The sequence below is a fragment of the Leptodactylus fuscus genome, chromosome 8 (assembly GCF_031893055.1).
Source record: "Leptodactylus fuscus isolate aLepFus1 chromosome 8, aLepFus1.hap2, whole genome shotgun sequence".
NCBI classification, from domain to species: Eukaryota; Metazoa; Chordata; class Amphibia; order Anura; family Leptodactylidae; genus Leptodactylus; species Leptodactylus fuscus.
This window is the reverse complement of record NC_134272.1, coordinates 71,116,863-71,142,568: the sequence shown is the minus strand read 5'-3', so window position 1 is coordinate 71,142,568 and position 25,706 is coordinate 71,116,863. Positions and strand designations below refer to the sequence as shown.

Here is a 25,706-nt window from a genome sequence, read left to right as displayed (position 1 = left end):
ACACAGAAGATCTCAGAACAGTGACCAGTAGATCTCAGAACAGTGACCAGTAGATCTCAGAACAGTGAGACAGAAGATCTCAGAACAGTGACCAGTAGATCTCAGAACAGTGAGACAGAAGATCTCAGAACAGTGATACAGAAGATCTCAGAACAGTGACCAGTAGATCTCAGAACAGTGAGACAGAAGATCTCAGAACAGTGACCAGTAGATCTCAGAACAGTGCCCAGTAGATCTCAGAACAGTGAGACAGAAGATCTCAGAACAGTGACCAGTAGATCTCAGAACAGTGACCAGTAGATCTCAGAACAGTGACCAGTAGATCTCAGAACAGTGACCAGTAGATCTCAGAAGTGACCAGTAGATCTCAGAACAGTGAGACAGAAGATCTCAGAACAGTGACCAGTAGATCTCAGAACAGTGAGACAGAAGATCTCAGAACAGTGATACAGAAGATCTCAGAACAGTGATCAGTAGATCTCAGAACAGTGACCAGTAGATCTCAGAACAGTGAGACAGAAGATCTCAGAACAGTGACCAGTAGATCTCAGAACAGTGAGACAGAAGATCTCAGAACAGTGATACAGAAGATCTCAGAACAGTGACCAGTAGATCTCAGAAGTGACCAGTAGATCTCAGAACAGTGAGACAGAAGATCTCAGAACAGTGACCAGTAGATCTCAGAACAGTGACCAGTAGATCTCAGAACAGTGACCAGTAGATCTCAATGGTATGGCGGTTTCGGAGATAGTCAAAAAGTAACTTATCTCTAAGAATTGTGATGAACAAAAGACAACCAAACAGGACAGTTAAAAAGTGAGATTAGTTGACTATCTTCTGTTTTGTATCAAATTAACTGTTTCCAGATCACACTGACTGCTGTCCTTTAGCATGAACCCATGACTATCACTGCAGCAGGGATGGGATTTTCAATTTTTGCTGCCATTGTAGCAGTGCATTAATGCTAAAAGACAGTGGTGAGGAAGGAAAGTGTTTCTCCTGACCGCTCTCAGGGTCTGCGTGTGGGGGCAATAAGAAGTATTATACGGCGTGCTCCTTACAAAATATAATGCTCCTTAGTGCCCCCAAATAGTATAATTGCTGGGTCATCTGAAAAGGGAAGTGTAATACCGTGTATTGTTCATCCTTTCATGTGCCTTTAAATTCTTCATGCCAATATGATCGCATGAGACCGGTTCTCCCATGATGCACCTGTACAGCCTAATGTCAGAAGGCATAAAACCATTCAGACTTTCCAGCGCTGGAATGTATGGAATTCTGGCTTGGAACCAAGAGAAAATATTCTCTGCAAACATTCACAGGAGAAGTTTAACATGTAATTCAAGCCACCATTTTAAGGTGCTTTTCCCCTTTAAGTGTTTGAAAGAGAATATACGTATTGTGCTACCTTTCCTATTCACCTTCCCGGCGCTTAACAATGGCGACATTGTACGAATGACACCACCACATGTCTCTCTTAAGATATTTGTGTTGGCAGCGAGAAAGCAAAAAATTCTTATAAGGAGATCAGTTTTGCAGATGTTGAAAATTTTATTTAAGTACAATAGAGGAACAATATGAAGTAGCCAATATGAAGTATGCCTGGAGAACGCCAAGCTGCGGTTCACCGTGTACTAGGTGACTATTTAAATGGACTGATCCCTTCTATTATTGCAATTGATTCAGAATATCATTGTTAGACTTACAGGTTTTCATTACCTCTTATATATATTCATGGCTGCCAACTTTCTATTCACATCTGCGTTAATTGTAAAATTCCCCTCCTCTCATTCAAGGCTTAACATCCTTCTGCCAGCACTTATTGCTCTAATCTTTTACTGTACACTTGTGTTATCTCCAGCCTTCGCTTTGCTCTGCCACTTTGCTATAATTCTCCTCCATGACCGGGATCTTTTAATTATGGCTTCTTATACTCTACTGTTTTCTGCAGTCTGTTCTCCAGACTGGCTCGGGGACCGGTGGGATGGAGGCGTCAAAACTAGGAATCGTATAGTATGGAGAGCATTGACATTGACAGTGGTTAAATGTCATCTATAGGGATGCAGCTCTTTATTGTAAGCTGTCCGCTGATAGTACAAAATCTAAAATTAAAAACTGAGATGACAAAGGAAATAATATTCGTGTTAAACCTATTATTTGTGTATATAGTTGCTATGCGAATATGGGTGTTAAGTGGTTGATGCGACTGCTGCTCCATGGTTACAGACTAGACTCGTTGCCTTCTGTTCAATACAAAATCTAAAATAAAGGAGAATTAAATCTAATATTTGTTAGATATAGTTGCTATGCAAACGTATGCGTTGAAAGATTGAGGCTGCCCCATGGTTACAGACTACAAACAAACCCTGTCTGTAATCTGATTCCGCAGTCATCTTTCCCCTGCCTTTGCTTGTTGCCATATTCGCACTAGGTTCACACTAGTGTTCGGGTTTCCGTTCTTCGGGACCCGGAAAATGGAAAACCCAGTCCGCTTAAAAAGACTATAATGGGGGCCATCAGGTTTCCGCCTGAAAAATGCAGAGAGAAAAGTCCTGCTTGCTTGCCTTCTTCAAGTGAATGGTAACGGAATCCACAAATTCAGAGCAAGCGCTAGTGTGAACCTAGTCTTTCTCAGGGGTGTAACTACCTGGGCAGAAGCAATAGTGGCTGCCACAGGGCCGGGACATCAGGGGCCTGGCGGCAGCCACTACCGATGCAGGCGACGGGGGGGGGGGGGGGGGGTCATGTTAAATGTTTGCCTTAGGTCCCCGCCATTCCTAGTTACGCCACTGGTCTTACTTGTTGCTTTCTGACCAAATGTCATCTATAACGATGCATCTCCTTATTGCCGTCAGTCCACTGATATTACAAAATCTAAAATAAAAACTGAGACAAGAATAAAAATAATTTTAGCAGTCTACTGTTTTGCATATGTATCTGTTCCATGGTTACAGACAAACCAACCCAGTCTGTAGTCTGATTCCACAGTCATATATTATTCCCCCCCCCCCTTTGCTCCTTGTTTGTTCCCTCCTGAGCACTACAGATGCATTTGTGATCAGACCAGGTTAGAGTATTTACATTCACTATATCCTTGAGAACGTTTCTGCAAAACTTTGAGACACTGGGCTGCCCACAGGTGAGAATTCTGAAAGAGAGTGGAACAATAGAAGGTGCTTGCTTTAACAAGAACATACCCTGAGCTCTGAACTTGCAGATTCACAAGCAAGCCATCAATATAAGGTAGTGCAGTATAAATGATACATGTATGAACATATTCAATTTTTTTTTCATGACAATGCTGAACATACCCTTCAATTGACGAGGCTCCTGTTCCATTTCTCTTCTCATAAGGTGACATAGGCCTTATCACAGATACAGCTATATCCTCACATCATCACCTGAAGGGACAGATAATTGTCTTCCACAATATCCACATTAGTGGGCTGCATGACTGAGGCACTGTCTTCTTATATTAACATCATGGGAGACAGATTTGCATATTCTTCCCAATATCCATACAGTCATGTTGCGCAACTCGACTCAGTTTACCCAAATTCATTAACACTTATGTACATCCCATCCTAGAAGAGAATAAAAGGGAGACAAAGCCTCAGTCCTAAGAAAGGCTCAGACACAAGTAAATGTACATTAAAATAAACAGTATTTCCAAGACGATTTGTACATTCCAGATTGAGAATGGTTTGGCAGGGCGCAGCATTCTCCAGACTGCCACAGAGATTAGAACGAACAGAACGAATTAGTAATAGTAAGTGCTCCAAAAGATGGAGAAGATTCAACTACACCCACGACTGGCCTAAAAACAGTACAAGTATAAGTCCTTTCCATGAAACTACATACTGTATACATCCAGTCATAATATATATATATATATATATATATATATATATATATATATATATATACTCTATATCGTTTTAAATATACATTGTCTTAAAGTGAGCCTGTCTAATCTCCAGAGTGTTAGAGAACTGTAGAAACCGAGAAGATTGAGATATATAGTCTAATGGAAAAATACCTGTATAACTTGTTATTTATTCACTCATTATATTGTCTGAAAGACCTTCCTCTAATAGTAATCGTTGTCTCCTCACAGTGTTTTTCCTTATCCTGCTTTTCCCCTTCTTCAGTAATCACATGAGCACATTGTGACCTGTTTTTTATACCATTGGTTGTTGTGTAAACAGGAGGTCTCTGATACCTGCAGATACCATGCATTACCATAGATTCATTTGAGTACTATTCCCCTATTCTGCCTTCCCCGATCTGTCAAAATGCCTCCCCGCCTCTCACATAATCTGCTCCCTATAACCCCATTGTCTCATACACTGTACATAGTTCCCTGCTCTTATACAGTCAGATCACCATGCCTCCATTTTCTTCTCCAGTGCTATCAGCATTACAAGTACTTTTGGTGACATCATCCTCCTAGTCTAATGTCCTGTGACAATAATGTCACCAAAAGTTTAAAGGGATCCTATCATTAAAACTCAATTTTTTTTGTCCCTAACATGTAGAAATAGCCTTAAGAAAGGCTATTCTTCTCCTACCTTTAGATGTCTTCCCTGGGCCGACGTTTGTTATAAATCCCGGTTTCCATTGGTATGCAAATGAGTTTTCCAGTGCTGGGTTTAAACTTCTAGGCCCCGGGCCTAGGGCATAGCCGACTGCAGATGCCTGCCGGCCACTAGAACATGGCCCCTTACACAGTAAGCCTAGAAGTCTGAAGCCAGCACCAGAAGAAGATGCGAAGAGAGCCCGTTCCTGAAGAAGATGGAAGCGGCGCTGGAGATTTCTCTCACAGCATTGGGGACACCCCCAGTGCTGTTTGAGCGCTGGGGCCCGCCCCCAGTGCTGCAAGAGAACTAATTTGCATACTGATGGAAAGCGGGATTTATACCGAACAGCAGCCCAGAGAAGACATCTAAAGGTAGGAGAAGAATAGCCTTTCTTAAGGCTATTTCTACATGTTAGAGACAAAAAAATTAGATTTAATGATAAGATCTTTTTAAGCACACCGATCTGCAGTGTGTTTTGTAGAAACAGGAAATAGACAGGTACAGGTGCTGGCCATGGTCACAGGTACTAGACATAGATGACAGTAGCAGAGTTTAATTCTACTTTGAAGACTACCTTACATAGTTTAAAAAAAATTGAAAACAATGGTAGGCAGAATCGGGGTGGAATCAGATGCTCATTTTGAAACGGAATCCACCCCAAACTTAGTGGCAGATTCCATCGTGTGAACGGGGCCGTAGGTTAATGAGTCAATCAGATCTTAACCCCATTGATAAAGGAGACTATAATACACCCAAAGTACTAAACAAAGACATCTAATAAAAAATAACTTATCTCCCAACAACTGCTTTTTGATTGTTTCCAGGTGAACTACAAGAGTAAAAGCAAAAATGTGACAACAGGAACCAAACATCAGCTCCATTAAAGATGAAATGATATATCCTTATATAGGTTTTGTGGGTTAGAGACCTATTGTGTGTTGTTTTCTAGGTTGTGGCACCAAAAGGTTATCATTTCCACCGTACAGTTTAGTCTGATGTACCTTATGCTAATATGCCGATGTCACGTCAAAGGTCAACACAACTAAGCTATGAGCTTGATATGCTACGTAGGTCACCATTGTGAAATGAAGTTATGACTTGGTTGTCTCATCATAGCTGCCATGTCTGTCTCCCGAGACCCCTAGAATCTGTAGTAGGCACGGAAAGAAGCGGTCAACCATACAAGCTAGCCACAGTGGCTACTCCAATGAATAAACTTGGACATATCTGGTCTACCAGAGCTAGAATTTCATAGAGAGAGTCCCGAGCAGGATATCCCACTCCCCCAACGACCACATGCCAACAGTAATGGCTGACACTATAAAGACGCTATATTACTAAGATCCTGGAAACTATCACATTCAGTAATTGTATACAACTACATGCCTATTAGTAAGATAGATTCCGGCAAAACAGTCTTATTGATAAAACGCCTACCTTGTTTGGATGCTTCCGAGAAATGATAGGAAATAATTATTTGGGGATTTGATATTTTTCTCCTAAAAGCAGTTATAACCATTAACTAAGTTGAAAGCTTTGCTAAAAACAGGAGAATTTTGGTTTACATTAAGTGTCATTGAGAGAGCGAAGCCGCGGATGTTTATGTAAAGTAAGAGAATTACACTGATTTGTCTTCCTATGTATGTGCCGGTGCGGTCTGGTTCTTCATGGCACCATGAACGCCATGCTATAATGAAGATGAGGTCACGTAAATGAAATAGTGATGACATGTACGGTGAATTGATCAGTGGGAAGAGCGTGATATGCATCTCAATTACAGTGCTTGTGAGCTCTTCTTAATTTAATAATGATGAATATTATAGACTGTAGCCCTACGATGAAGGATTGGAGGTCTTATGTGTCTTCAAGTGTGAATCTCTGATCTACCATTATTCATAGACATCTCAAGAGGCATGGTCCAGTGTCCATGAAGAAAGGAATGAGAATCTTCTCTGGCCTATTCTAGCCATTTAGTAATTACATTTCCCACAACTTGATTACCGATGGAATATATGCCGGGGTATACATGCGCTTCGAAGGACACTGACGCTATAGATATGGTCCGGTTGGAAATATGTGAAAGAGAAACCATATCCTAGTACATGTAGCAGGATAATCTTTTGGACGCATCCTTTCCTTTGTTACCAGGCACGATCATCATGAAGGGTCATCTTTAAAGGAGTTCTGGGAATATGATATTAAAGGGGTTGTACAGGTTACTCTGTTCAGGAAGTGACATCACGTCCGTTGGTCACCTGTTGGAGCTCAGTCTCATTCATTTTAATTGGATTGAGCTGTAGCCTTGCCATGTGACCAACCAACGTGTCATATTTTCTAACCATACACAACCCCTTTAATGACCACCTGTTAAACAGATCATTTATATTAGATTGGTAGAGTCTGACATCTAGACCCCTGCTGATCAGTTGTTTGAAGGGTTTTCAGATCTTGAGTGAGCTCCTCTTGTTCTTCTCTGGCTAGTGATGTCCATTGGTAACGTGGCCATTCTACATCTCAGCCATAGTCAAATATTCTTATTCACAGCCACTATATAATGTGCTTAGTAAGACCACAGCAATTGACCATCATGTCACAACCACATCGTGTCCCCCACAGATCTGATTTTGATGACCTATCCTAAGGACTGGCGATCAATATCATAGACCTGGAAAACCCCTTTAATATGAATGGTGTTGAAGGAGTCTTTTGCCCCAGCATTACAGATTTTGTCAGAGGCTTAGCTATAGGAAATGGCGGAGTATCAATGGCTACTGGGCTCTGGAGCCTTAGCCATCTGTGTACATAGAGGTTCTAAATATAGCAACATGTAGTGTGCGGTGCAGTTATAGTAAGGTATAGCATGGCCCTACAAAGTTACATAGTTGATGAGGTTGGATAAAGACATTAGTCCATCAAGTCCAACCTATAACCCTACAATCCCTACAGAATAATACATGTTTTCTGTAGCAATAGTTTATCAAGCACATTTAAACATTGTTCATACATACATGTGAAATGTTGCCCTGCACATAGAGTGTCTGCTTACCACCCCAAAGAGTAGGAATAACATCTCAGAAACTTTGTACCATTATAAGAGCCAAATGATACACTTTATTGGCCTTTAAAGGGATTTTTTCATCAAAGACAATCCCTTTAAGGCTGGAGCTCCTTGTAGCATAAAGAGCGCAATTTTGCCACAGCAAAAACTGCAGCATTTTACAGTCCCTGCAGAGTGGGTGAGATTCTAATCCATCCCATTGCATTAAATAATCTGCAACGGACGTGCTGTGATTTCCAACACCGTTGCATTTTGGAAATATAAGTTAGCCAACTATACTTACAGAAAGGTTGGCGTTTTCCTTATATATATATAATTGAAGCAGAAAGTCCACGGAGGAAAACTCTGTGGTCTTTCTGTGAAAAGTGCTGTGGGAAATTCCGTGATGTGTTTATGCCACGTTTTTTCCTGCTGTGCTTTCTGACTGAGGCACGCTACGTCAGGCCTTAGCCAAAAGGGGATTTCTAGGTTTATCAGTTAAAAGACCTATCCTTTTGGTTCTATCCTGAAGATCAGTGGGATTCAGACACCCAGAACCCCCTACAGGTCAGCTGTTTGAAGTTTCGCTCTTCACGGGCCATGTGATGTTACGTTCTTCAGTTACATGGAACGCAGCCAGTGTAACATGTACAGCACAGTGCTTGGTTTTAGTGTGAATAGGTTGTAGCACTTTTCCGAATACTGCCCTTCGAACACCTCATCTTTAATCTTCAATTGATGACCAATCCTCAGGATAGGATAAACCCAATAACCCCTTTTATATGAGAGCCATGGGAACAAGTGAATGATCTTTGCAGATCTGACTCCAGAAACTCTGTTGCTGTCTAGAGAATGGAGGTGGTGGATATTGAATACATGGAGCGAAAGGGGGAGAAATAGAGGAAGGAGTTGGACCTCGAGAATTGCAGACTCATGAGTCTTTGGTAAAAATGTTTTACCCTTGGGGAATTTCCTTTAATAGAACATATGAAGAAGGGTGAGATGTGGATAGACTACATCATTAGATGACTTTATTATCTTCCACTACCTACTGTTGATATGTGTACCCCCCCTTAAATCAGATTATTCAGGAGATATATCTCATGTTGCATGTTAAAAAAATGGTTAAAATGTGAATAGCAGGAACCTGTAATATCATCCGTTGTAGGATCAACAGTTGTAGCAGGTAGTATATGGAATCTTCTCCTGGCATTTATAGTCCTCCTGGACAGTTCTAAATAGAGAAGGTCACCTAAAATATTTTTGGTAAGTCTTATCTCTTATCCAGATTCCAAGCATATTTCCTTTACATATTATGTAAAGTCATAAATAAGTCATACTGGAGAGAATAAGAATATCTGGAAGCAGATTAGCCAAGCACTTCACGTAAAGTAACATAGTTGATGGGTTGAAAAAAAACAACGCAGGTTCCATCAAGCCAAATACGTAAGTCCATCACATCCAAAAGACATAGATCCATGAAGTTCTAAAGACATAGTCCATCAAGTCCTAAAGACATAGGTGGATTAAGTCCTAAAGACACAGGTTTATCACGTCCAAAAGACTTAGGTCCATCAAGTCCTAAAGACTATGGTCTATCACGTCCAAAAGACATAGGTCCGTCAAGTCCAAATGACGTGGTTCCATCAAGTCCGAAAGACGCAGGTCCATCACATCCTAAAGACGCAGGTCCATCACACCCTAAAGACACAGGTCCATCAAGTCCATCACATCCAAAAGACATAGGTCCATCAAGTTCTAAAGACACCGGTCTATCACATCCAAAAGGCATAGGTCCATCAAGTCCAAAAGATGCAGGTTCATCAAGTCTTAAAGACGCAGGTCCATTGAGTCCTAAAGACAGGTCCATCACATCCAAAAGACATAGGTGTCCATCAAGTCCTAAAGACACAGGTCCATCAAGACCTAAAGACATATATCCATCAAGTTCAAGCTATATTACTACTATGTTGATCCAGAAGAAGACTGAAAATACCCAAATATAAACATGAGACTTAACCGTAATAATTGATGAAGCTACACATGATCTCCTATCATCCTTTCATCCTACACACAAGGTTATGCTCTGAGTAATCACTGTATATTTCTCATGAATGCTTAAAAAGAGACACCATGATTTAAGTGAACACTTAGAGAAGTAGAAGATACTGGAGGTGGTTGCTTATGCATGTAGTATCTCGCTGTATTGCAGTTCAATAAATTTCATGTACTTATCAGTAGACCAGTTGGTTTTTACTTGATTATTACACCCAAGGGAATATTTGTTACAAATGAACTAATTTTCATGTTTGCTTGTAGAAGTTTTGGATACCTGGTGTTGCAGTCAGTACCCAATGGTCCCACAACTTGTAATGGCCTCCAGTTACAAAGTCTACAGAATATTATGGTCTTTTCCAGGCCATTGTAACTTGAAACCAAATTCAATAAATGATACCAGTGATAATAGATTATAATCTATAAACTTTGTTACTTCAGGAAAAAATGAGAGTGGGGGAGGGTGACATCAGATGGCTATATCTCAGGTATTATAAATCATAGAAACTTGCTTTAGGTGCCATATGAAAGAGAAAATTATATAAATCCCAATCTTGTGTTGTCAATTAGTTATGTATCTTGAAATTATACAGGTAGAAATGCATTCTTAGTATCATATGAAAGATGAGAATCCTCTTTCATATGACAGCAAAAGCAAGTTTCTGTTTTATAGGGCCCAAGATATAGCCTTTTGAAATGACCCTTCCCTCCCCATCACCATCTTTTCTTCATTTCACACAGCCTGTATGGTTTTAGATGGATTTCTTTCAGTACATGTAGACCGGGAAAAATTTTCCCAATTTCTGTTGGCTTCTCATTGCCTTCTACTAGGTATCTGCCACAATGGCGGGTGTCCAAAAATTCATGGCTGTCCTTTTCCTTGGCGTCATCCATAGATCCTGTATCACACAACTTCCACATCAAGCCATGTGCAGTATTGTGCAAAAGTTTGAGGCATGTGTGTGTGTGTGGGGGGGGGGGGGGCAAAAATGATGCAAAGTAAGAATGCTTTCAAAAATAGAAGTGATATTAGTTTATTTTTGTCATCTTAGAAATTAATTAGAAATAAGTGAATGAACAAAAGATAACTCTAAATCCCATCAATATTTGGTATGACCGTTGACCTCTACCTTCCAAATCAAATCAAATCAAATAGGCTTTATTGGCACGTCCGAATGGATATTTGGCATTGCCAAAGCTAGTAAAGTGTGTGTGTGTGTGGGGGGGGGGAGTTGGAGTCGAGGGGGAGAGTATGGGGGGGGGAGTGGCTGATTTGGGGTACAACAGTCCATGGAGCCTCAACTTCCTCTTAGTTGGTGACCGCTATATGGGGAGGTGGGGTGGGGTGGGGCAGTATAACAGTCCATGGAGTCTCATCTTCCTCTTAGTTGGTGACCGCTATATGGGGAGGTGGGGTGGGGCAGTATAACAGTCCATGGAGTCTCATCTTCCTCTTAGTTGGTGACCGCTATATGGGGAGGTGGGGTGGGGCGGGTGGTCCATCAATTCTTCTTAGTACAGACAGTTTTTGGCAGACCGGACCCGGGAGCTTGTTCCCACCATCTTGGAGAACTAAGCACAGATCTTCTGTGAATGTAGACTTGCTCCAATCCTTCTGTGTCTTCACGTAATCCAAGACAGACCGGACGATCAGGGCCCTGTGGGGGGTTATATCATCACTTCCAGGACTCCTCCTCCAAAGGGCAAAGGTCACACCAAATATTGATGGGATATACATTTCTCTTTTCTTCATTCACTTTGTATTTTGTTAATTGGCAAAACAAAATAAACTACTAACACTTCTATATTTTTTTAAAGCATTCTCACCTTTGAGTATTTTTTTCCACACCTGCTTAAATCTTTTGCACAACACTGTACCTTTTTTGTGTCTGAGTGCAATCTCGCTGCAGAAATAATGGTCCATTTTACAATTACCTACAATGTCTCCTACCTATCAAACCTATGTATAGAGTTCTGAGAAACAAAGAGATATTATTATTCTGAGACATGATATGAACTCCAAGTAGAAGTCAACTGTCTGATAATTGGTATAAATGGTACTATAAAGCCACAAATATCAGCAGAACCTTCCTCAACAATTTCAATGGGAGCGCCGTAGATAACCGAGTGCTGTACTTTGACTGTCTCCGCCACTCCAGTTGAAATAAATGGAGCGGTGTGCGTGCTGCCCGAACATCTATATCCCCCCCCTAATATCCTGGTAGGGGGGGGTCCGACCATTCAGACCCCCACTGAACTGCAAGTTATCCCATAGCCTATGGAGAGGGGTAAACTTAGTTTTGTGGGAAAACCTATTTAATTTGCATAGAATTGAAGCCTGGCCACATTCTAGTGTTTGCATTAGTTCTGCAGCATCGCAACTCCTATAGTTCCAGTGAGCCAAATCTTGGTTTACCATAAACTGTATAATAAACTAAATTTGGTTCGGTAAAAATGCTGGAGCTCTGAAAGTTGCAGATGTATTACAGCCATGAGAAGTCAACCTACTGCTTATATGCCTCAGCATACAAATGTCCATATCATGGATATGACCACAGGTCTATTGACCTAGAGGATCCCAGATCCATTCATAAATGAATAGTCCAGGTGAATGTAAGAAACTTTGTAATATATCTTATTAAAGAAATATGTTTCCTTCTCCACTTATCAGACTGAACTGCTTTTTACATAGAGGTCTATGGAGAGGGGAAGTGAGGAAGCTGCTGGAAAATAAAAATGCTATAACTGCAGCTGCTGTGTGCGAGAGAGCCCTTCTAACACTACTGTATATTCAAGATAAGACTCTACCACTGCATACAAGGAGGCAATAAATAAATCAGCAGCCACCTCCTCCCCTTCCCCTCTCCATAGACTTCTGTGTGAAAGGCATGTACTGTAGATAAGAGCATGAAGGAAGGGAAAGAAGAGTAGAGCAGTATAAGTGGAGAAGGAAGCAGACTTATTATTAAACATTAGACATTCTGATAAATTTGTCACAAAAAAATATATAAAAGTAAAAAAAATCAGAATAATTACTAACAAAATAAAATAGGTCCCATTGTGCACCCCTAACCTGAAAGTACAAGTTTCCCAAGTTGTGATCAGTCCTGTAGCACAAGTGTCTGTAGTCCCATCCTGATACACTCACATAGTACAGTATATAGGGTCAGTATATAGGGCCTATAAAACTCATCTGCAGATTTAGGTAAAGACATTGATATATATTAATCTTTATTATAATAAATATATCATATATCAGAATCTGGACATGCATTTGATATGATCCTTGCCCTGCCACATCCTATATAGGTAATGTATAGACTGGCGTGCAGTCGTATATTACTGGCTTATAGGAAGTGCAATATCGTGAGAGGTAACAGAACGACCTGAGCTTGGAAACATCTTGAATAAAAATCCTTGTTCTAATGTATGCAAATATTTTTTTCCAGCAAATGTTAATGAGATGGAAATGGAAGAAGGAATGGCATTTACTATAGGTCAGTACAATCCCTATACTATTTATTAATAATGTATAATGTATGCTGCCACCAATAATCATGTCATGTATAATGATGTGACGACAAACAAGACAAGGATTGCATGTGTAATGTCATCTTCATGTCTGGTGGGAAGTCTAGGCTTTGACAAAAAAATATATTTTGCAGCAATTTTGTACTTTGTCTAAAGGGGATTGCGTATATGGCCCTAGGCTTAGGTTATGTGTTTTCTCATTTATGGTGACAGTATGGTGTAAGACGGGTTCCAATCTATGTTTCTCCAGATATTTCCAGACTACAACCTCCAGTATGTTGTGACAGTTTATTACAGTTTATTACAGTTAGGCAATGAATAGGCTGGAATAGAATACTTCTCCAACTATCGATGAACTACAAGTTCCAGAATACATTAGGGGGTCTTGCAGTACAATGCAGAGCCATAATATAAAGTGTGCTACTCCAGTCTCTTACACTTAGGGCACTGAATAAAATGCTTATCCTAGTATTGGAGAACTACAAGTTCCAAAATGCATTAGAGCCTCCTGCAGCACAAAGTGGAATGTAGTTTAACATGTTACTCCAGTCTACTATAGTTAGGGCTTTGGACAGGTTGGAATAGGATGCCTCTCCAAGTATTGAAGAACAACAAGTTCCAGACTGCAGCACAACCCAGCGCTGTAGTATACCATGTGTTACTACATTGAGCAGGCTGGATTAGGATGCCTCTCCAGGTATTGAACTACAAGTTCCAGAATATATTAAGGGCTTTTGTAGCACAAAGCAGAACTGTAGTATAACACGTGTCACTCCTGCATTATGACAGTATCAAAAAACTAAAAGTTTCAGATTGCCTTGGATAATCTTGTAGCACAAAGTAGAGCAGTGGTATACCATGTAAACAGGCTGGAATAGGATGCTTCTCCAGGTATTGAACTACAAGCTTCTGAGTGCTTTAAGGGCTCTTGTAGCACAAAGCAGAGCTGTAGTATAACATGTATTAAGACAGTATTGAAGAACTACAAGTTTCAGATTGCCTTGGATAATCTTGCAGCACACGGTAGAGCAGTGGTATACCATGTGAGCAGGATGGATTAGGATGCCTCTCCAGGTATTGAACTACAAGTTCCAGAATATATTAAGGGCTCTTGTAGCACAAAGCAGAACTGTAGTATAACATGTATCATGACAATAATGAAGAACTACAAGTTTCAGATTGCCTTGGATAATCTTGCAGCACACGGTAGAGCAGTGGTATACCATGTAAATAGGCTGGAATAGTATGCTTCCTACAAATACTACAAGTTCCAGCATTCTTTAGACCCTGTAGCATGCACACAGGGTACTATGTGTTACTCCAATCTGTTAAAGTCTCTGCACTGAAGTCCACCTGCAGCCTAAAATAATCTCAGAAAGCCCTGTGTTTGTTTGAGTAATGTAAAATAATCTGTCTCCAGAATCCCCTGCCCTGCGCAGCTTCACAGCACATCTTGCAGCAGGTATCATCTCATCAAACCCCCAGCCCCTAAAGATGGCACAGCTGTAAACATTTACCAGGGGGCAAACACCAGCCTTGATCCCTGTGACCTCTAACACTGGCTAACAGCTGCTCGTGTCCTGTTTACTTCATCATTAACCTCTAGGCTAAATATAGCCAACCTGTGTCTCTCCAGCTGCTGGGGGACTACAAGTGCCAGCCTGGTGGCAGCACTCCAAAGTGCTATTCATAGAAGGTTCTTGTTACATTGTATCACTGAGTGTTCTATAGTTGATGGAAGGATTTAATCTAGATACAGATGACTGTGGTGTAGTCTCCTCTGTACTAGGCAATGGCTGTTTACTTTATATATTTACTGAATTAGTTAACCAAGCAAATGAGTTTAACCCCCCCCCCCCCCCGCCCCCCTTGTGGCTCTGGTTACCCCCCATCCCCCTCCCATCCATTCCATCAGCTCATTTATTAATGGAAATTTAATGTATTTTCTTCTCTGAATTTCAGAACCTATTATTATGGAAGGGGCTCCTGATTTTAAGATCCTCAAGGACAAATGGACTGCCGTATCAATAGATAAGAAAAGGTGAGCAGCAAAAAAAAGAATCATGTTAACCCTTTAGCTCCTGCAGAGGAACCGCAATAACTACTGAATATGAATGCATTTTATTCACCTTGCCTATTACTTCAGTGCTCATTGTATTGGATCTGTGGCTATTGCATCTTATTATTTGTATTTGCTCATTGCTAATCCATTTTGTACTATATATATATTTCAGATCTGCCCAGTTTGAGCACACCATTGTGATCACTTCAAAGGGAGCTGAAATCTTGACAAAACTGGATGAAGAATATTAATATAAAGACTGATTTCTATATCAAGTGCACAATGACTGGTTACACCTTTACATTTATATATATATGTTGTATATGACAAATAGCTTTTATACATCCAGATTTCACTTGCAAAAGAATCCCTTATTGTAGTACATGAAAAATGCCTTATAACGTGCAGAAACTGTTGAAGATATAATAAAAGGACATTTTGCATAAAAATGCCTATTGGAATTTGTTTGTTTCAGAGATAGATTTTGTATGGGAACATATAGACATATATATGTGTAGGTATAGTAACTAGAAAGAGATGAGCTGATTCTGTCATCTCTATGTCATGATTTATTGTAGGTAAAGGCACTTTGTAGGTTGCAAAATAAAATTAGCTCTGCTACATGCACATACAAATGCATTATATACTGTGATATATATGTGGGAGTGTGCAATAGATATGTGTGTATATATATATATATATATATATATATATATATATATATTTGTGTATAGATGTGTGTGCATTATATATATGTGTATATGTATATGTGTGTGTGTGTATATGTGTGTGTGATATAAATATATACACACACATAAAGCACACATACATACATAAATAATGCACACACACACACACACACACACACACACACACACATATATATATATATATATATATATATATATATATATATATATATATATATATTAGATAACATGTATATTAATAGGCTATATTAGTTTATTACAGTTCATTATATATTGTGCCCACCAGTAACAAAGTGTCTATTTCCTGCAAAAATAGAAAACAGAAAGAAATGCACTAAATATATATTTTGGGAAAATGAGAGCCTAGGTAGTAGGTGCTTGTGCTCAGGCAATGCAGGGGTGTGAGCAGTGGCCGCACTGGAGGTGACGCACTGTGTAATTAGGCAGCTACTAATCAGCCTGGCGGAATGTAAGCGCTTTTAATTTGGTATTCACATTGTACTTACACAGACCACTAACCATTCTCTGGGATCCAGTCCAACAGCAGAGACCCGCCTGGTGCACATCTACACCATCTGTAACAGCAAGGAGACACTTCATGTACTAAGTCTAATGGCGACTAATAGAAAGGGATCTTGTATAAAGAGTCACTTGTTATTATGTATCTAGAACAGGAGGCTCCTGCGACCCCCGACATTCATGGAGGAAACAAGTCTCCCCGTCATACACATGCCACAAGAAACAAACTCAGGGGGACTTATGTGGGATAGGACGAAATTCTCCCAATACTTTTATATATACAGATTATATGTGTGTACCCTCTCCAAAGACCCAAAGACCTATATGTGAATAGGGACTGAGAGCTTTCAGTGGAATGTTTGGTAGTGGTCTCAAATATAGGGTACATATATATGTATATATGTGTGTGTGTGTGTGTGTGTCTATATAGGTATGCATGTATCTATCTATATATGTATAATCTACATGAGTCTGAAACATTTATCTGTCTTTTTAGGTATGCATACACTACATACATACATATATACATACATTAGGTCATTATACTACAATACACTGTGTTTATTATACTACATTATTAGTATATTTATACTACACAATTGTATCTTGCATATATTATATACTGTAATATATACATTACACCGCAAAACTGTGTGTGTGTGTGTGTGTGTGTGTGTGTGTGTATAGATAGTAGATAGATAGATAGATAGATAGATAGATAGATAGATAGATAGATAGATAGATAGATAGCTATATATCATAATTAACCCCTCCACTCCAATTATCTCTACAGTATCAACTGCAGTATCTAAGGTCTGTGGTATATTAGGGAAATATTAATATATAACGTGAGAAAAATTATTAGATAATAGAGAGAGAGATGGCTAGGAGATGGTTAATAGATATATAATCAGCATAAGATAGCTAGATCGTAAAATTGTAGAAGAAATATATCACCAGTTTAACCATCTGTGGTTATCTATCTATCTATCTATCTATCTATCTATCTATCTATCTATCTATCTATATATCTATCCATCTATCTATCTTCTATCTGTCTCTATAATATCTTTATCTATAGTATGTTTATAGTATATATATCTGTCTATCTTACCTATATATATTGTACAGGTCAGTGACACTTCTGTTCCTGTCTTGCAGGTATTACCCTCTGATAATTCTTATTGCTATTATTAGTATTAATATTCTTATTAGTGGTGTCACTCGGTCCAGCCAGGTCCCTGTTCTCACACAGGTTGTATGTACCAAGCAGCGCTGATTTCCTTAAGCCTTGAGGATTGTACCCACTGCTGCGGTAACAAGCTGTTCTGCAGTAATTACCCGGAGGTGCTGCGATTTATTATTATACACATCTAAAAACTTAATTAAAACGGGGCTAATAAACGGAAATGTGTGTACACAACAAGCTGAGCTTTATTACAATTACTTTTACCGTGTTCTGAATGTAGTTACATTATATGATAAGGTTAGGGGGGGCTTTGGATACTGTACACACCGGCTGTTGTAGAGCTACAGCTCTGTGCATGGCATGCTGACACTTGTGGTTCTACAACTGGTTGGCCGCATCGGCGGAAATCTATAGGAGACTGGGGAGGATTGGCGAATATTACATAATATAATAACACTGTCTTTAGTGAGATAGATAGATAGATAGATAGATAGATAGATAGATAGATAGATAGATAGATAATGATATTAATAGAGTTACATAGATTAGATTAAGGTCGAGAGAGATTAAGATATAGGATATTATATAATAATATAGGTAGATATTAAGGGATGGATGGATGTATAGATAGATGTATAGATAGATAGATAGATAGATAGATAGATAGATAGATAGATAGATAGATAGATAGATAGATAGATAGATAGATAGATATTAATACAGCTATATAATAATATAGATAGATATTAAGATAGACAGATAAGATAGACAGATATTAAGCTAGATAGAGAAATAGATATATAAACAGATTTATAGGCAGATACTAAGATGATATACAGATAGATACTAAGATAGTTAGTTAGATAGATAGATAGATAGATAGATAGATAGATAGATAGATAGATAGATACATAGATAGATTTTTACCTTAATAACTCAATTAAAATATTTAGATAGATAGATATTAAGATGATAGTCAGATAATTAGATAGATAGATAGATAGATAGATAGATAGATAGATAGATATGAAATGGACACATAGATACATTGGCACATATTGTATCTGTATACGGAATCTATATTTTGGATTTAACCCTTTCTCTCCTAACATGCCTGTATGTATAGATTTGCAGGGCTCAGACTTCCACCTCATTAGAGGCCATTTTGCTCAGGGTTAGATAACCTGGGATCTAGTTGTGCTTCTGCCTAGCCTGGCTTTGTGCAGAATCTTCTCCCTTTGGCAGGGATGTTAGATGAGACAGGTTAATCATTTCAGTCATTACACAGGGATGATTTCATACAAGAAGTAATAATGTTGGTATCACATGTCACTCCCTATGGCACCTTAAAATAGATCCTTGGAGGTGCTGGTGGTGCTGTGGTGGGGGTGCCCAGCTATGATAGACACAGCAGTGACCAGCTGATAGTTATCTAATACAGACCCCCCCCAACCCAAACTCATTAACCCTTTCCTGCCCAGGTAGACTTCTTTTCCTCTGTCTACATAAAGCAGCAGAATTGCCTAGCCCTGGTGCTACCTGTTCCTAGTGATTTGTGGCCAATCCTTAGCTATGACTGTATACATTAATGTGTCTGTCCTGGTGACACCTAGTCTTTACAATGCCAGGTTCCAGCTGTATGTGTTATCAGGCAGACAGAGAGCAGTTTAAAGATAAAGATTGAATTATTAGGATATCAATATCCCACAAGTGTTGTGTGATCAGATGGCCTGAGCCCATTATTACAGTGTGATAGCAGTGCATAGAGGAGGTTCACCTAAGGCCGGATCACATCCCAGGCTGGTTAATAGTGAAAGGCAGCATGTTGCTATTATTGTTAAATATATGGCTAATTATGCGTATGAAAATTAAACATCAGTGTTATGCTAATGAGGCCGTTCAGCTGGGAGCAGAGCACTTGAGACTGCTATTTAATCAAATGAATCAGAAAGGGATATACAGCTGCACATTGTACAGTCATAGACAGCAGAACTGCTGCCTTATCAGGGCAGGAATCATTAGCAACCCTCACTAATTACCCTGCAAAGTCATGGGGATTCTCCCTGGGCTCCCTGCACCGGGGATAGGGTGCAATACTGCCAGAGACACAAGGGCCCAGGATACGTGAGATACCTGCCCCATCACACACAGATATCAGCCCCACACAGATACCTGCCCCAGTCACATAAAGATGCCTGCATCATCACACACAGATACCTGCCCCAGTCACATAAAGATGCCTGCATCATCACACACAGATACCTGCCCCACAAAGATATCTGCCCTAGTCACAAGTCTTCTCCCATACCCATTTATACTGTGGATTTTATTATTCCATCAATGCTATATCTATGCTGAAAACTGAATAGCTATACATCGATTCATCAATGTTATGTAACAGAATCGTTATGTATGTATGAATGTATAGCACAGAGACATTTCATATATGGATAATTAGGCACATAACTCTATATATCACAGAATAATTTAATATATGGATATACACATAGCTCTATATGACACAATCGTTATATATGTATAGGTATACATCTAGCTCTATATAACGCAGAATAATTTCATATATGGATATGCACAAAGCTTAGTATAACACAGGTTCATTGTATATATGGATACACATTGCTCTATATAACACACAGAATCATATTATATATGGATATACACATAACTAAATATCACTGAATGAATATATATATATATATATATATATATATATATATATATATATATATACAAAATAATTTCTTACATGGATGTACACATGTAGCATATATAGATGTATATATAACTTTATATAAAACAGAATATATAAATATATTTATACACACAGGGCAACTCACACACACACACACACACACACACACACACATATATATATATATATATATATATATATATATATATATATTTATATAGTGTGTGTGTTTGTGTTATACAAATACATTGCATTTTACATGTTCAAGAAAATAATTGTATGTAATAATAATCGAAATAACACAACCAATATGTATCCACCTGTCAATAATAATTGTATATAACTACCAGAACTAATATGCGTATCCACTACTACTAATTGTATATAAGTATCACATCCAATCTGTCCATACTGCTGTCATTGTAATTGTATGTAAGATCCAGAATTAATTTATGTATGCTACTACTACTACTACTATTAATTATATACAAGACTCACACCCAATCTACCTATACTGCTATTAATATGTATGTAAGAATCAAATCCAGCCTATCTATATTACTAGTAATATGTATATTAAGAATCACATCTACTCTATCTATCTATATTACTATTAATAGTTATATAAGAATCACATCCAATGTAACTATATTACTACAATTAGCATTATTAATAATAGTATATATAAACCAGACCTCAACCTATGTATACTACTACTAGCACTACTACTACTTGTGTATATATAAACCAGAACAATCTCTGTGTACTACTAATTATATATAACACTACATCCAATCTATCTATATTAATTATCATAATTGTATATATGACACAGAGCCTAAGTATATATACGACTACTGTATACAGATACTACTCACATTAATAGGACCACAGCCGATACTACTGGCCATACTAAGTCATGTACATGTCATTATATACAAGAACCGCATCCAATCCATCTACTAATAATTATCATTGTATATGATAACTACAACACATCTATGCTATTCTTAATAATCATGTGCTGCTAGATAACACCCTGTCTGCACATGTATGTTGGAGAAGGCATGTAGAGGACTAGATGATGTAGGATTATATTAGTGCCCCCTCCCCTTGCACACACAGATGTGCACACACATACCAGAGGTTGGATTGGGCCCAGTCAGTGCTGCAGTGTGTGTCATGTTTACAGGATGTGACAGATTTTCTCACTGTGCTGTGCAGAATTATTATTGCTGTCTCTGAAATCACAAATGGAGTGGAAAAGTGCTGCGTGTGGGAGTTTCTCATTGGGTCTATTGAAGAGCAAAACCCTGGGCAATTGTAAAATATGGGAGAAGGGAAAATAAACTATCAGGGCTGATTAAAACCATCCGTGGCCGCGTGTACCTGCAGTGTGTTGTGTGTGTGTGTGCGCACCGTTTTTTTTTTTCTCCTAGTGTGTATGCTGCTCTATTCCACAGCACAGGCCACTGGGTAGTCTCCTGTCTCCGCTCGTTCCACGCGCACTCCCCTAGTTCCCCGTACAGCCCGGGACGCGCCTTAGCCAATCAGAGCGCGCCGATTCAGGCCGCCGTCCAATGGGCAGCGCCGCCTCCTGAATATGCAAAGCGGGCTGAGTCAAAGCTCTTGGGCGAGTTTGTGTAGCTCTTCACAGCCTCACGCTTAGGACTTTTTTTTTCTTTTTTCCCCCAAAGAGACAAAACTCCATTTTCTTATGAATGGAAAGTGAAAAAATCCGATCTGCTTTAAATTAGGATCCCTTCCTGTAAGGAGGACCCCCTTTGAAAAATTTAAAGGGGGGGATCTACCACCAGCAGAAGCAGCAGCAGCAGCAGCACCAACTAAAAAAAAAAAAAAACAAAAAAAATAAAAGAAAAATAATCTCCCCCAAAAAAATAAAGGCAGGAAAAGGAAGAGAGAAGCAATGACCATGACTACTATGCCAGAAAGTCTTAACAGCCCGGTGTCAGGGAAGGCGGTGTTCATGGAGTTTGGGCCACCGAACCAGCAGATGCCACCTTCCCCCATGTCTCATGGACACTACTCCATGCACTGCCTGCACTCCCAGCATGACAGCTCGTACAGCGGAGCCTCGTCCTTCTCCAGACCTCTGGGTTACCCCTATGTGAATTCGGTGAGCAGCCATTCCTCTAACCCCTACATCAGTACCGTGCAGCCCTACCCCAACAGCTCCAGCCTCAGCCAGACCCGCTTAGAGGAGACAGGTACAGTACTATCATGGCAACAATGTAACTAATGTATCTTCTTCATTGTATCAGTTCTGCTGCTGCTGCCAGGAGAGCCCCAGTCCTCCTTCCCCGCAGCGGCTCTGTGCATTGCAGCATCAGCCCAGATGTGCTCACATTACCCTGCCTAATTATTTATTGCGTGGCGCTATAAACAATGTATGCAATTAAGGGTAATTAAACCTAAACTGCAGCATGCTGGAAATAACACAACTTGCACTGGCTGCTGGAGCTTATTATTGTCATCTCTTGCTTTTTGTCTGCTTGTCACTGGGCACTGCTTACTACTACTTGCTTTTTTCACCTGATTTGCTTGTGTTTGTTGCACGGTGCAGGGGCAGAGACAGAGAAGAGCACGGTGGTGGAAGGTGGAGAGGTGCGCTTCAATGGCAAAGGCAAAAAGATCCGCAAACCAAGGACTATCTACTCCAGTCTGCAGCTGCAGGCACTGAATAGGAGGTTCCAGCAGACACAGTACCTGGCACTACCCGAGAGAGCAGAGCTGGCAGCTTCCCTGGGACTCACCCAGACACAGGTACCCTGCCCAAACAACAGCACACAGCTATGCCCCCCTACCTGGCACCCATATCATAGGATTACCCTCCTGCACCCTGGGCACAGCCCGATCCATTGATCAGAATCTGAAATATTTGGCCTGGGAATTAACAAGCAAGGAAATATCTACCATGCATCAGAAACTGCAGAATATATGTACACGAAAATTCTATAAATGCAACATAAATTACACAATATATAGTGTAACCATATATAAGTATATACTGTAAATATATATATTTATCTATCTATAAAATTCTATGAATGCAACATATATACTGTACATATCTAGGTAAATATTTCTTTCTTTATCTATAACATTCTATGAATGTAAAATAAATTACACAATATACGATATCACACTATATATATTTATATTTAGTAAATACCTATGTATATCTATATATATATTTATCTATCTATAAAATTTATATAAAATTATGAATGCACCATAAACACTATATATATACTGTACATATCTAGATAAATATTTCAATATTTATCTAGCAATAAAATCTAGTGACACATGGTATATAACATAATTGTTTACATAGCTACACATAAGATAAGATCAGCCTTTAATAGTCCCACCCTATATATGTCAATACATATATATAACATGTTCTATCTAACATAATTGTTTCTCACCTACATCTATCTATCTATCTATCTATCTATCTATCTATCTATCTATCTATCTATCTATGTATTTCTCCATCTCTATATAGATTTATATATAGATACAATGTAGTCAAATATTATTGATATCCTATATAATTATTTCTCATGACCTAATTACCATCAATGTTGATCAATTTCTTATGAAATGTCGGTGTGTGTGTTGAGGTTTCTCAATGGTTAAGCACAAGTAAGGTGGAGTTTTCTAAGTACAAGTGATGGTATTTTATGACAATCAATTATATGAACAATTTATCTTGACAGGAGACACTAAAGGGATTTTGTTAATTGTATGTTACACGTGCTTGCCAAATGAAATAAAAATCCCTGGCGCTGTACATATACATGACTGCTCTGCGTTATTAATAAAAATATTCATCATCACAGTCCTGGATACAATGTAACAACCGCATCTTCTATGGCTCTGCTGTTTTTTCCCCAGTTTTCTCTCTAATTTCAAAACATTTACAGCTCCTTTCTATGTTCTGTCTACAACCAGCATGCGTTATACTATCAAACACCGACATTATAACTATTCCAAGGGTTCAATAAAAATATACACTTCAATATTGGAGATGGATATTTAGAATAAGGCCGAAATCACACACATACAGCGTTGTGCCATGTTTGCTGCATTTGATACTGTTTTATTAATCCAATAGTTACAGTATCAATCTTTCCTTTGTACATTTTGATTTGGCTTTATGCTCTGAAAACATAAAAAATGCACCAAAACCTGATTAGAACCGTGCCTATGTGAATGTAGCCTAAAGTGTTTATATAAGGGAATGCGCTCAGCATGTAATGTAATGTAGCTGGTGAGAAACATCGGCCATAAAATGAGTTATTGTATTGCATTACATCACATCTAACTGCATGGAACTGACTATATATATATATATATATATATATATATATATATATATATATATATATATATATAGTATATATGCAGCTCCATGCAGTTAGATGTGACGTAATACTATATATATATATATATATATATGTTATATGCAGATAAATATATATATATATATATATATATATATATATATATATATATATATATATATATATATATATAATGTGCCAGTGTTTGCATCAAGTAAACAAAGTGCTGGATCTCCAGGCTGACATGCTTTTTTTATATAGCTAGACTATCACATGTTGTACGTTATTTATTATGGACAAGGTAATAATATAACTAATATATCTATTATTATATTCCCCTATTAGGTAAAAATCTGGTTCCAGAACAAAAGATCTAAATTCAAGAAGCTGATGAAGCAGGGGGGCTCAGCACTGGAGAGCAGCGCATTAGCTAATGGTCGGTCACTATCTGCCGGGTCCCCTCCAGTCCCCCCAGTATGGAACACCCCTACATCTTCTGGGAAGAGCACCTCTGGGACCCCAGCTGCTTACATACCCAGCTACACCTCTTGGTACCCATCAGCCCACCAAGAAGCCATGCAGCAGCCTCAGCTCATGTGATAGGGACCACAGCCAAACATCCCTTTGGTGGACCCCAGAATAAACTGCATACATGACATGACCCTATAACACATAAAGGAGAAGCTCTGTGCCTTGACAAGCCTGATGTTGATGGTGGTGACTCCATGTGTGGAGCACAGATAGGCACCAATGTGATGGGGGCTGGTACCCAACTGTTGACACCTGGCAGAGCTGCCTCTACTCATCCTACCACCAGGCACTGGGCAGCCTGGCCCTATGGAGTGAGGAACATATGATATACTCTGAGGACATTTGGAAGCAGAGATGCTTGTAATGGGGGAACAGTAACAAGGACCCTCTTGTCTGTCTTTGTCTT

At 39.1% G+C, this 25,706-nt stretch overlaps 2 protein-coding genes across 4 annotated transcripts in view; both read left to right on the top strand.

Moving 5' to 3' along the window:
* Positions 1 to 15,666, top strand: part of METAP1D (methionyl aminopeptidase type 1D, mitochondrial) — a 129,223-nt gene extending 113,557 nt beyond the window's left edge. For all 3 annotated transcript variants that reach the window (XM_075284152.1, XM_075284154.1, XM_075284153.1), the window contains 3 exons: positions 13,122 to 13,169; positions 15,166 to 15,244; positions 15,438 to 15,666. In XM_075284152.1, the coding sequence (XP_075140253.1) occupies positions 13,122 to 13,169; positions 15,166 to 15,244; positions 15,438 to 15,516 (206 nt within the window). In that variant the 3' untranslated portion in view covers positions 15,517 to 15,666. The remainder of the gene's footprint in view (positions 1 to 13,121; positions 13,170 to 15,165; positions 15,245 to 15,437) is intronic.
* Positions 15,667 to 22,264: 6,598 nt separating this feature from the next.
* DLX1 (distal-less homeobox 1) overlaps positions 22,265 to 25,706 on the top strand; it is a 4,169-nt gene continuing 727 nt past the window's right edge. Inside the window, exons 1-3 of the mRNA XM_075285284.1 lie at positions 22,265 to 22,624; positions 22,981 to 23,180; positions 25,115 to 25,706. The exon at positions 25,115 to 25,706 is cut by the window's right edge and continues 727 nt beyond it. Of these exons, the coding sequence (XP_075141385.1) occupies positions 22,324 to 22,624; positions 22,981 to 23,180; positions 25,115 to 25,369 (756 nt within the window). The 5' untranslated portion in view covers positions 22,265 to 22,323 and the 3' untranslated portion in view covers positions 25,370 to 25,706. The remainder of the gene's footprint in view (positions 22,625 to 22,980; positions 23,181 to 25,114) is intronic.